We start from the raw sequence: 12,914 nt of genomic DNA, 5'->3' as shown, positions 1-12,914 counted from the left end.
GGAAAGAACATTCATTTAATTGCTAGTCTAACAATCTAGATATATTTTAATGACATTTTTTGTTACATTTCAAGGAATATTTTAAAAATTACTTCGCAATGTAAACGCATTTATGTAAGGAATATAATCTACTTCAAGAGTAGATGATCACATCATTGTGTTTTCAGCTAATTGATTCGATTCAATTGATATACTATCTCACATATCCGAATCAGAAAACTTTTCATTCTGGTGATTTTATGATATAGTATTTCATAACTTCGAAATCTCATAATGGAGTCAAATTCTAACTAATCAAAGTCACATTAACAAAAGTTAAGAAACCACTTAGTGTTTGGATAAGTTGTATACAACACTAAAGTTCATTATGCCGAATAGGATAGCTAAGCGGGTTTTTTTCTATCGTAAAATTTTAATTTTACTAAGTACTACATTCTCACTTTGAACTAAAAGTGATTATCAAATAATAAATAGTATGTAGATTAGAAAACCTTTCTTACCTGTAGCACACGTGAAATGTGAATAAATTGGTCGTTCTGAATTTGGGTTTGATTCTAGATACATTCCCAGTATGAAATTACGTGCAGCTATTGCATCGTTTTTTGGACCTAAAAATAACTAAAATACTCTATTTTCATCTTTAATTAGTATTAAAATTTACTTTTTTGTCAATGTATATTACTGAGTGAAATAGATTTCATCGCAAAAGTACCACTATTGTGAATACGTGAATGACAAGACTGACAATTAATGTTGCTTTCACAGTGTTAAAAATCTAATTTGTATGTGTCATCCACAGAATTTACCACTGCCTTGTGTTTTCCTATTCAAAACAGTTTAAATCTGTAGTTTCAAATCATTGGTCAACTTTAGCATTTCAAAGCGGAAGGCAATAGAGAACTGTTTTGTTCTAGTAGGAATCTATTTAGTACTGCATATCTTTGATTTCACGTGAGATTGAACCCAGAACAACCGCTTTACATTCGGACCACTGAGCTGTGATCCAAAATTCTACGTTTTTTACCCCCAATAAATTGCTATTTTGTGAAATCATCATCCGATGTAATCTTCGCCTCCTCAAAGTGGTTGAACCTCAATAGTCAAGGCTTCTCAATAAAACTACGGGAATCACCCATCCAAGTTAATCACTAGTAACCTCTTAATGGTCTTCAGTATAGATATTTTCAATCATCGCTTAAATGAACTCAGTTACTAATGAGAAATTAAAAATTCATAGTTTCAATCCCTAATAGAGTCATGGAGGAGCACTACTAAGGAGTCCCATTCTAATGCTAAAATGTCTGTCCATTGCTTCCTAGTTTCCAGTGGCCATTATATTAAAATCAGCCTGCTATTTTAAACCACAAATTTAACAGTCTTCGCAAACCTGTATAGTAGAAGTTCCATTTTAATTTTTTTAAATATTGTCTATTAACAACGTAATTAACTCTGTAATACTGAAAGACATTTTCAGTAGTATATACACTATCAAGAAATATTGATAAGATCATTAAAAAGGAACTAAACCGACTTTTTATCATAGAAGACATTAAGTTTGTAAATATACCATATAAGAAAAACAGGAATTGTCAGACCATTTATTAATACCTGTAAATTTCGGGAAGTAATCAACCAAATGTGAATATTGTATCTTCTCTTCCAAAATATCCTTTTTGTTTAAGAACAATATAATTGACAATGATTGGAAGCATTCGTAATTTATAATAGTTTTGAAAAGTAGAAGACTTTCTTCCATTCGATTCTTGAAATATCCCGAGATAAAAATAAAATTCCCGATTGTTTATTATAAGTATTCAACAAATTTTATAGCTAATCTGTAGTAAATGATTGATAGTTTTATCAAATGTATGTTTAATATAGCTGCTTCAAATTTGTTTGCTTATATATTTTTCGGTGACAAGACAAATAACATGTTAGTTTATTTTATTTATTTATTCAATGTAATCCTGTAGTGGGTTAGCTTCGTTAATTAATCACCTTGATAACCGTTATCACATAAATCCCAACGGTATTTGAATTCAGAAGGCAATAAGAAGCAGCGACTACAGTTTATTAGCTGATGACATGGATAACAAAGCTGCAGTCACATCGAGTGAATTTGAATCAGAGAGAAGAATGTGTGTATGCTAGCAATTACAGAAGCAAATTTATAGTCGAATCGAATAAGGCTCAGCTAGGCACGGCAAAGGCTAATAATAGGATCCATGCACATGTATACGTGGGGAAGAGAATGATTCATCAGACGATATTTAAGATATCGACATTTCAGCCTGTGATATGTGAGTAGGCTGTCACATATGATCAAGCGTACTCGTTTATACAGACATGTCAGTGATTATAATAATATAAAGAAAGATGCCGATTGTTACTGTTCGAATGACATTGTCTGTTAAGTTAGTAGAAGGGCGTAACAAAATTTACCCAGAATTGAAATTAATTGTAGGAGAGTTGCTATAATCCGATAACTACTCCAGATATACTACCATACAAACACATAATTGCGTTCATAAAACGGTCTCGAACTAGAAAATAAAATTCACTCATCTATATCGATAAAAACACCATTGGAACCCTCGTTTTCTATCCCCAGTTTTTGGTATTTTCTGGATTAAATAAATAACTCACGGGAGGAACACTGATAATCATTTGGACAAAGACATACTTAACTGATAAATACGAAAGACGACGAAGTGAGCCTTTTAGACCATATGGATATTTGACATTGAATAACATTTACATAACCTTCAAAAGTGACGTTCTATAGAAAAATAACTCACGACAACTTAAGATTATCCAAAGAAAGAAAAACTGGGTCTATCTCATAACTAACCAGAAAAGTACTGGAAAATTATATTTTCTGAAAAACCATCTGTACAACTATATGATTATCATTAATTATTTGTAAAGAAACTCTGAGTTGAATATTTAACACATTTAATTTAAACCAGTATAGTTGTATAAGGAGATTATCAAATATAAAATGTAAGTTCATTTTCGAAAGTAGTACCTTTAAATGACAATAGATATACTAACTACAATACAAGGATAAGTGTTAAGATGTTTCAATATTTTTATAATAGCTTTTTATCCATTATCTATGCAATCTTTTTCTATTAGGTGGTGTTTCCGTAGTCACGTTTACTTACTCCTTTAACCCTTCGTGGAGCATAGGCCGCCGACCAGGATTCTTAACTCTGCCTTTAGCCCTTTTAGCGTTACTGCTGGTCTCAAGCCCGGATGAAGGAGAAGGGTTGAGCATGGGGTCAGTAACCGTTGAAAACAGCCTGACCAAAAAGACACTAACCAGAAGAAACAGTTCCATAGTCACCATCCACATTATTCCTGATAAATATTTTACTTATATAAACCGTAAGCGATCATTTAAGAAAAAACAAAACAGTTAAACGAGATATTTCTCAACTGTGTTTTGGATATTTATAAACGATAACATTGACTGAAATTTTTGTGTGTAAACTTTAACTCAACTCTCTCAAGTGTGTTAGTTTTATCATGAACCGATTTATATATTTATTCATTTATTTAATCACCAACTGAGAGAAAGAAGACCTTATTAAAATATCACTTTTATTCACTGAATACCTTTCATTTGTAAATTGATTGTGTTCACCTATTAATTAACTAAATATATTGAACAAACATTTTAATGATTCAGTGTATAAGTAGGTTATTTTTTGTAAAGAAATTGCATAAATTTCGTTTTTATCCGTTAAGTCATTTGACTGAAAGATCTGTAAGCAAACAGAGAGCTTGAGTAGTTTGATCAAAACTCCATTAAATACAATGTAAGCACTATATCAAGAATTTCGATAAGATATTATTTCAGTCGGCTTTTTATTGTTATTAGGCTCTTCACTTGAAGACCAAACAAAGTGAATTATAAAACACGAGTTGCTTAGCATTTTAGCGTACTTCGAATTACTTGTATTTAAATGAAATAATCAATAAGGATTTTAAAAGTTTTTTTCAAGTATATTAGATGGTAACTAAATAAAACTCCAACTATTCGTATGCTAGTAATCACGAAGACATTTTTTAATGTAAGCGTTTTACCTGTTCGATATTATACGTAAATTGAATTGTTACTGGAATTAGAAAAAATTTTGTAATAAGATATAAATAGTGAGAACTCAACATTGTGTGAAATTTTCGATTAATTAACTACTTATGACATTGTTGAGGAGAAATGAAAGGTCAATTGATTTCAATTATTTTGTTCAGTTTACAATAGTTTTTGTACTTCTACAACAAATACAATGTATACTTCTCAAAAATCAGTTAGATTAACAGAACAAAAATAATATGGGATATTTTTAAGATTACTCATATGCTGCATAGAAGTTAAAAGACTAGCGACTGTCAAATGTGGAGTTATGTTTTTAATCCTGTTTATTGTCACTTTAAATTGTATGCAGTAGGTAAAAAGCAATCAGATAGAATGAATTTTGTTTAACATCTGTAAATTATGTTACTTTTGCCTTTTTCAGAATTATTTAAAGATAAAAATAAGTAAGAAAACAAACTTTGATTTTAACAAAAAATTGGATGTTATGTTTAAAGTAATTGTTCATGTCAATTTTAATATCTTTTGGCTAACTTAGAAAAAAAAAAGACATACAATATTTGGAAACATGGAAGTAGGAAAAAGGCTGATATTTTCTTAATTTTAATGGTTGACAAATACAAACTATCTAGAAATAGACATTAAAATCCTTTATAAAACCATAGAACTCAAATATTTGAAATATTTTAAAAGCAAAGGTATAACAATAACTTCTCCTGGAGCCCCTCTGAGGTCAATGCCCGTCCCAATCCCCGATAAAGGAGGAGGGTTGGGCATGGGGTTAGCGACTCAACCCCGTAGGAAACTAGCTCGCTAAAAAAACGCTAACCAGAAAAAATAATTCGAACCGTTTAAACTCTGCACTAGGAGTTGAAGGAAGAATTATGACGCATCATGATGATAGCTGAGATTTTTCGGAAGTCACGAGGCTGATGCGCCTTCTAACAACCAGAGCAACAATTTTTATAGGTATATGTAACTTCTGGACAATGTGGGAGACCGGAAGAGTCTTACAAATTGCTACAGAAATTAGAAAATACAACCTGGAGGTTCTTGAGATCAGAGAAACACATTGAACGCAGGTTGGACAACAACGACTAGTTTCAGGGGAGCTTCTGTTATACTCCGGCCATGAAGAAGAAAATGCCCCAAATACATAAGGAGTTGCATTAATGTTGTCCAAACAAGCACAAAAAGCATTTATAGGATGGGAATCTCATGGACCAAGGATCATCAAAGCCTCCTTCAAAACAAAGAGAGAGGGCATTACAATGAACGTCATCCAATGCTATGCTCCTACTGACAACTACAACGAAGACGTTAAAGATCTATTCTACGATAGGCTGCAGGAACAAAAATGGTGAGAGATGTGCAAATCTATGTGCCTTCAATAAACTGGTCATAGGCTGCACCATATTCCCACATAAATGTATACACGAAGCCACATGGATTTCACTGGATCACACTACACAGAATCAAATCGACCATATCTGCATCGATACAAAGTTCAGAAGGATGTTAGAGGACGTGAGAACCAAGAGGGGAGCTGATATAACCTCGGATCATCACTTGCTGGTCACCAAGATGAAACTGAAACTCAAGAAGCACTGGACAACGGGGCGGACAACATCAAAAAATTTCAATACGGCCTTTCTTCGAGATACTGACAGACTCAATGAATTCAAGATAGACCTCAGCAACAGGTTAGAAGCCTTTCATAATCTAGTCAGTGGAGAGGGAACCACTATGGAGAGCAACTGGAAAGAGATAAAAGAGGCAATTACTTCAACATGCCGTGAGGTTCTGGGTCACAAAAATCATCGCCACAAGGAATGAATCACTGTTGATACACTGGATAAGATTGGAGAAAGGAGGAAGAAGAAGTCAGCAATCAATATCAGCCGAACAAGAGAAGAAAAACTCAAGGCACAAGCCGAATACACAGAAGTAAACAAGCAAGTGAAGAGGAGCATCAGAACCGACAAACGTAAATATGTGGGAGATTCAGCAATGACGGCGTAAAAGGCTGCAAGAGAGGGAAACATGAGACAACTGTATGACACAACAAATAAACTCGCTGGAGATTACCGTAAACCAAAACGACCAGTGAATAGCAAGGAAGGCAAGGTAATCGCCAACAGTGAAGAACAACGGAACAGGTGGGTATAACACTTCAAAGAACTCTTGAATCGACCAGCTCCACATCATACGGAATTCTTATGACGAATTAAACTGCAAAATCGTGCATGGAGGGCAGTTGACAAACCCGTTCGAGGTAAAGACCGGTGTCAGGTAAGATTGCTTACTCTCACCCTTTCTCTTTCTCCTGGTGATCGACTGGATTATGAAGATATCAACATCTGGAAGAAAGCACGGGATACAATAAACAGCTAGGATGCAGCTGGACGATTTAGACTTCTCAGATGATCTATCTCTTCTATCACACACTCAACAACAAATGCAGGAGAAGACGACCAATGTAGCAGCAGCCCCAGCAGCAGTAAGTCTCAATATACACAAAGAGAAAAGCAGGATTCTCCGATACAATACAACATGCACCAATCGAATCGGAGAAGCTTTGAAGGATGTGAAAACCTATACATATCTGGGCAGCATCATCGATGAACACGGTGGATCTGATGCAGATGTGAAGGAGCAAATCGGCAAAGTAAGAGCAGCGTATTTACAACTGAAGAACATCTGGAACTAAAAAAAATTGTCAACCAACACCAAGATCAGAATTTTTAATACGAATGTCAAAGCAGTTCTACTGTATGGGGCGGGAACCTGGAGAACTACGAAATCCATAATCCAGAAGATACAAGTGTTTATTAACAGTTGTCTGTGCAATATTCTTCGGACCCGTTGGCCAGACACTATCAGCAACAAGTTACTGTGGGAGACAACAAACCAGATTCCAGTGGAGGAAGAAATCAGGAAAAAGCGCTGGAAGTGGATAGGACACACATTGAGGAAAGCAGCCAACTGCGTCACAAGGCGAGCACTCACTTGGAAGGCTAAAGGGGAAGAGGAAGACCAAAGAACATATTACACCGACAAATGAAAGCAGACATGAGAAGAATGAACAGCAAATGGATAGTAGTAGGAAGGAAGGCCCAGGACAGAGTGGGTTGGGGAATGCTGGTCGACGGCCTATGTTCCATTGGGAGTAACAGGCGTAAGTAAGTAAAGGTATATCAATGAACACAGTGATTAAAGTAATTTTCAGTTTGTCGACAAGATATGCTAAACCTAGGTTTTATGTTAGTTTACATTTGTTAACAAGGTGCACACGTAATTTTAAGGGAACTAATGCTCTGTAAGAGATTTTGAAGCTTCTTCTCACAATACAGTAAAGGAATTACATCATAAACTGTTAAATCACAAGCTAAAAAGTAGTCCTACGTTAATTGTGATTCATTTGTGAATCACAATAGCTGATATTTTTGACAAAAGTACCGTTTTAATTTCAAAATAATCAGTGGCTATCAGGAAGTAAATACTGAAGTGGTTAAGGGCTGTTTTCTTGTTCTCTACAATAATCAGTTTACCCTTTAACAAATACATAATAAAATGGGTGAATTTATCATTGTATACTAAAACATGATATTTATCCGTATTATACAGAATATGTTAAAACGGCTTTAATTAGGAATTTTAAACTAGGAGGAAAGAGCTCTCCAATGTGTTTTATATGCATTAGTTCTCAATTTGACATCAGTTTGTGAGAAAAATTTATCTCCAAATTATAAATAAGATCCCCACAAAACCTTTTTACCAAGTCACCAAACTGTTAATTCCTTACATTCAATGTGTACCAAACATTTGTTACTAAATTACATCCGGCATAGTAATAATGATGCGTAAGATAATTATAATATTGTATAGCAATCCAATAAGCAAGTCACTCTTATGCACATAATAAGGTTTGCTATGTGTAAAAATTTTCCACAATGATAGTAACAAATTTTCATGTAATTCGTATATATATATATGTAATTTTTTGTTAAAGGCTTGGGAATAAGGGGAGGGCTTTAAATGTCAATGAAAGTAACCTATTTCTTTCTTACTCTGCGCACTTATCACGAATAGAATGGTGAGTGAAAGCTAGAACAGTCAGTTATCTGTTGATATACACCATTTAACTGAAAACAACACGTAAATATAAACAATTCAGTACCATAAATTATTTATAATTTCTCTCAATTGATTCACTGAAATCGCAGAGATGCATACACATTAATGCGTCACCCAAAATCATTATAGTTCATAATGAGGAAAACAGTTTCGAAGAACAAGAGAAGTGTAATGATGAAAAGCAAAGTAGACAGTATGAAGATTATGTATAATTATCTAAATGATCTTCTTTCATAACTAAGAAGGATAAACAGTGAATGTAGCTGGGAAACTATTAAAGGACGTATATCATGTTATAAATGCAAAGATTGATCTCTTTTTAATCTCATTCTTCGGACAATCAGAATTTCGGATGAACGATTGGTTTAAGGCAATTAGTTCCTTTGATAAATTTTGATAGAGTAGTAGGAAGACGAAGAGTATCAGAACTATGTGACATATTAGCGCAATACATTTCGAACAATCTGATCATACATATACTTGTTAAGAACATTTATATGTAAAAATAAAAGGTCAACTAGACTGGAAATGAGGGGTGATGTGAAAACAATTTGAAACCTAGCCAGTGGTCATGCTCGAACTCTACCATTACAAAATTCGTCCTATCTTAGTTACACATCTAATGCCATTCGAATCTAAAGTTTTTAATGGTTTAGAATGTGTTAAACATGCTCCGCTAACTCAGATAAACTTTCTCATAGACTGATATACCATTTCAGCAAAAGACAATCAGTCAAACGTAAACGTCTCTACCCATGTGATTACACCAGTTACATACAAGACCTTGAGGATGTGTAGATGAATGGACAAGTCTTCCTATGGTGCTTACATACTGAAAAGATGTTTAAACATTATTTGATAAAACATAAAATAGGCTTACCTTGGATACTAGACTATGGTTAGTAAAGTATCAGCTATCACTAACAGGCAATAAATAAAATTTTAAACATAGTGAAATAAAGATCTTTGTCTGAAATCTATGACTATTTCTCTTTAGCTTAAAATATTTCTTGAGATAGTAGTATTTATTGACTATTTTGTTATCTTGCACCATCTGTGAGAATGAAAATATGAGTTTTTAGTTAGTATTTTAAAACACAATTTCTAAATGTTTTTAAAATGATAGATTCGAATTTCCCACCCTTTTAGCTCGTCATGATCAATAAACGAAGAGAAGCAATCACATTGTCTTTTCATTGCCATTTGAAAAAGACAAATGTTTTAGTGGGTAACGGTATGTTATTAAAAAGGTAATACAAATATTAAAATGATCATTAAAATGAGCTGATATAGAATTTGTGAAACAAACACGGAAATCTCACTTCTGCATAAATTAAGCAATTATAGCTTCAGAATCATATCATTCAGGTTAGAGAACACAGAATGAGCATCAACCTGCGGTTATAAATGTTCCCCAACAGTTTTAAGGATACATAATACACTACAAAGTTATTGGAATAGTTCGGCATTCGTTTAAATTAAAGCTTAATGGACTCATCCCAACTTATAAAATGAAAATTTTCATGATAACGTTTCCTTCTAACTTCTATTACGTTTATATTTTTAACTTCTTTTATCTCCTTTCCAATTAACATGGTCAGGTCGATCATTGTCATTTGTATTAACCAGTAAATTTGCCTGCAGATATCTTGGAATGTTAATCAAGAATAGTTTTTCCTATTAATTATTGTTTACCTAAATGTTTGTAAAGATTTGGCTTAACTAATAAAATGATAAAGATATTTTATTCAAATATGTAACTTCTTTTTTGAATTTACTAGAATAGTGTAATTTTTTTCAAAGCTTATGATATATGACATGATTTAAATATGAGCTGGGAACTATCTTTTTTAGTCTTAAGTTGAAAAACTATACACGCTTTTTTGTAGTTGCATTCTTTCGCCTGTTTATAGGCAACACAATCAAACTGTTTGTCCATATAACTGATCGATGGAGTCGTAAAATTTTAACCTGATTGGCTGATATAAAGCTTTTATTGATTCTGTAGAACTTGTCATATGCATCTACTGTTTATTTCCCATACCGGAACAATAATGTTAATTCACCTATCAATTACTTGCATTTTTTTATCTATTGTACTTTTCATATGCTACAATAATATGTATTCATATGATTAGACAAGAGCGGCGAGAAAGTTACAAATATCTGTTTAAATGTTTTCCTAAAGTTTATGCAAACATGAAAATTGCCTTATTAGCATTTAGAAGAAAAGAGATTCCTCAGCTAAATTTATACTTTATAGTTTATATATATTTTTATGGTGTTGTAGTCAGATGTGAGAATATAAACCGGTACCATTGATTAATTTATTAATGTTTAAACTAAACTAATAAAATAACACTTGAAAATTGGTTGATGAGCAGACATAGTAAAGAATTGATTTTGAGTACTTTATTTGGAAGAACAATATGGAAACTTAACTAAAGCTGAAATGAATATAAGTTATCAAAAACTGTGTCACAAAAATGTAATACGATCTAGTGACTGAGAGATTAAAATCTTATCAAGGCTGTATGATACTTATAAACTTCCTTTCACAATCATGTAAAGAGTTGTAAATATTATTATCACATGTATTTCGAATTTAACAAAGGGATGGTAAATGATACTAGTATATTATATTAGTGAACCACATAAAGACAAAGCTAAATCAACTCTAAGTCAAGAGAAATGTGAATCGTCCTATACGAGTAACAGTCACTGAATTTTGAATCGTGAATTGAGTTTACGATTACCAGGTTGTAAGATTAAGACACTTACCGGGTTTCATTTTCAATTGAGTTGCAGAATTACGTTACTTGACCATAATATCATATATTATTATCGTCTTATACGGAACTATTACGAAAACATGATTCGTAATTATTCTGAAATTCAAGTAAACTGGATAATATGAAATAATCTAAACTACCACAACCAAAGTGTCTGTAAATGGTTTCGATTAAGTCTTATCTCTTGTATAAAGATTTCAATTAAATATATTTTCATAAACGGTAAAGTGCAATTTTGTTTTAACATTTCAATCATAAATTAATTTTGCAAAATGAAACTAAATATGAAACTTATATTCACTTGTTGTTGTTTACTTGTATCTTCCCACTGTTATTTTGGACTGCACTTGGTCAGTCTCTTGTTGGCATATGTGCATACTGTGCGTATTACCTCGATGTTGCCTTAATTCACAAGCTTTATAGGCAAAGATGGATAGTGGAATGCAGGGCGCGCGTTTCGTCCCGTGTGGAACTCGTCAGCTGGATATACCTGCATCTCAGAGTTGATGTTCACTCTGGGAATCGAACCCAGTACCGTTCGCTTCAAACGCCATCGCGTTATCCACTTAGTTACTGAGTCCTGATAGCCACCTGCTTGTGCAATGGGGTGCAGTTGTATTCAGTTGTAGTTTACTTGTATCTTCCCACTGTTATTTCGGACTGCACTTTGTCAGTCTCTTGTTAGCATATGTGAACATCAACCCTGAGATGCAAGTATATTCAGCTGACGAGTCCCAAATAGGAAGAAACTTGCGTCCTGGATTCCACTGCTAGCCACTATCCATCTTTGCTGATAAGTATGAAACTATTAATTCACTAATTAATGAACATGAATGGCCTTAAAATTCTCACAATATAGTAGTGTTGAATATATGTAGTTGAAATTCGTTCACCAGAAAATCATATTTCCTACAAGATCGATAGTACTTACAGTTTATTAGTAAACAAAAAAACGAGTACAATAATTGAAACAGTATAACAGTAACAACATTTAAATTATTCACTATATAATAAACAATTCCATATAATTTACTGAATGATTTCTAAATAATCACATCATGTGAATTTATGCGAAAATTCATTCAAATATATAATCTGTGTCATTGACTGACGTTAGTTTACTTAAAACTATAAACAAAGAACGATTAAACATTTGTCCTAGTTGAATTTAGATTATTTCTACCTCTTTTAAATATTAAGAGAATTAAAAATAGAATTTAAGAAGTTTATTACAATCTATTATTCACTAATTTTACTCTTTACATATAAAAAACAGAAACCCATTTCTCAATGTTTGAAAAAAGCAACTTATTTAAATTACGAATCTATATACGTTACTAAACCACTGAAAACCTGAACAGCTGTTTCGCCCTAATAGGAAACTCCTCATCAGTATCAAACCGCGACCATCATACTGAAGATTAGACCACGAACCTTCAGTCTTTCATGCGAACAATGTGCATTGCTGAGGAGCCCCATACTAGGACGAAACGAACGTCCAGTACTTTTAGGTTTTCAATAGTGATCTAGCTTAAATAGACTCATGAATTCAACTGCTAAGAATTACTAAAATTTCCAAAAACCCTCATTTTGAAAGTAATGAAAAGTAATTAACTTTTAGAAAAGACTTATCACAGTCATATACTATCGAAAAATTTTATGGATGAAAATGCACACTCTTTCCGTTCCAGTTCAAGCAATTCACCCTCAGTAATATAATATTTTATAACATTTTATTTTCAACTATTATTAAGAGAAAACTCTTACCATTTATGATGATTACCATCGTTATCTCAAAGAATCAAATCATTTGTTTGAAGGAACATAAAATCTCAGCAATACCTAAACCATATTGCTAACATCTAGTCATTCAAAATAGTTCG

General features: G+C 32.9%; 1 protein-coding gene across 1 annotated transcript in view; it reads right to left on the bottom strand.

Annotated features, from left to right (window-relative positions):
- The window catches only part of Smp_132750 (GTP-binding protein (q) alpha-11 subunit, gna11,putative), a gene marked incomplete at both ends in the record, with an annotated part of 39,351 nt that overhangs the window by 9,103 nt on the left and 17,334 nt on the right, over positions 1-12,914 (bottom strand). The window contains one exon of the mRNA XM_018791968.1: positions 501-618. Coding sequence (XP_018644875.1) covers positions 501-618 — 118 coding nt within the window. The remainder of the gene's footprint in view (positions 1-500; positions 619-12,914) is intronic.

Source organism: Schistosoma mansoni, assembly GCF_000237925.1.
Source record: "Schistosoma mansoni, WGS project CABG00000000 data, chromosome 1 unplaced supercontig 0010, strain Puerto Rico, whole genome shotgun sequence".
Lineage (NCBI taxonomy): Eukaryota > Metazoa > Platyhelminthes > Trematoda > Strigeidida > Schistosomatidae > Schistosoma > Schistosoma mansoni.
This window is presented reverse-complemented; position numbering and strand designations above follow the sequence as displayed.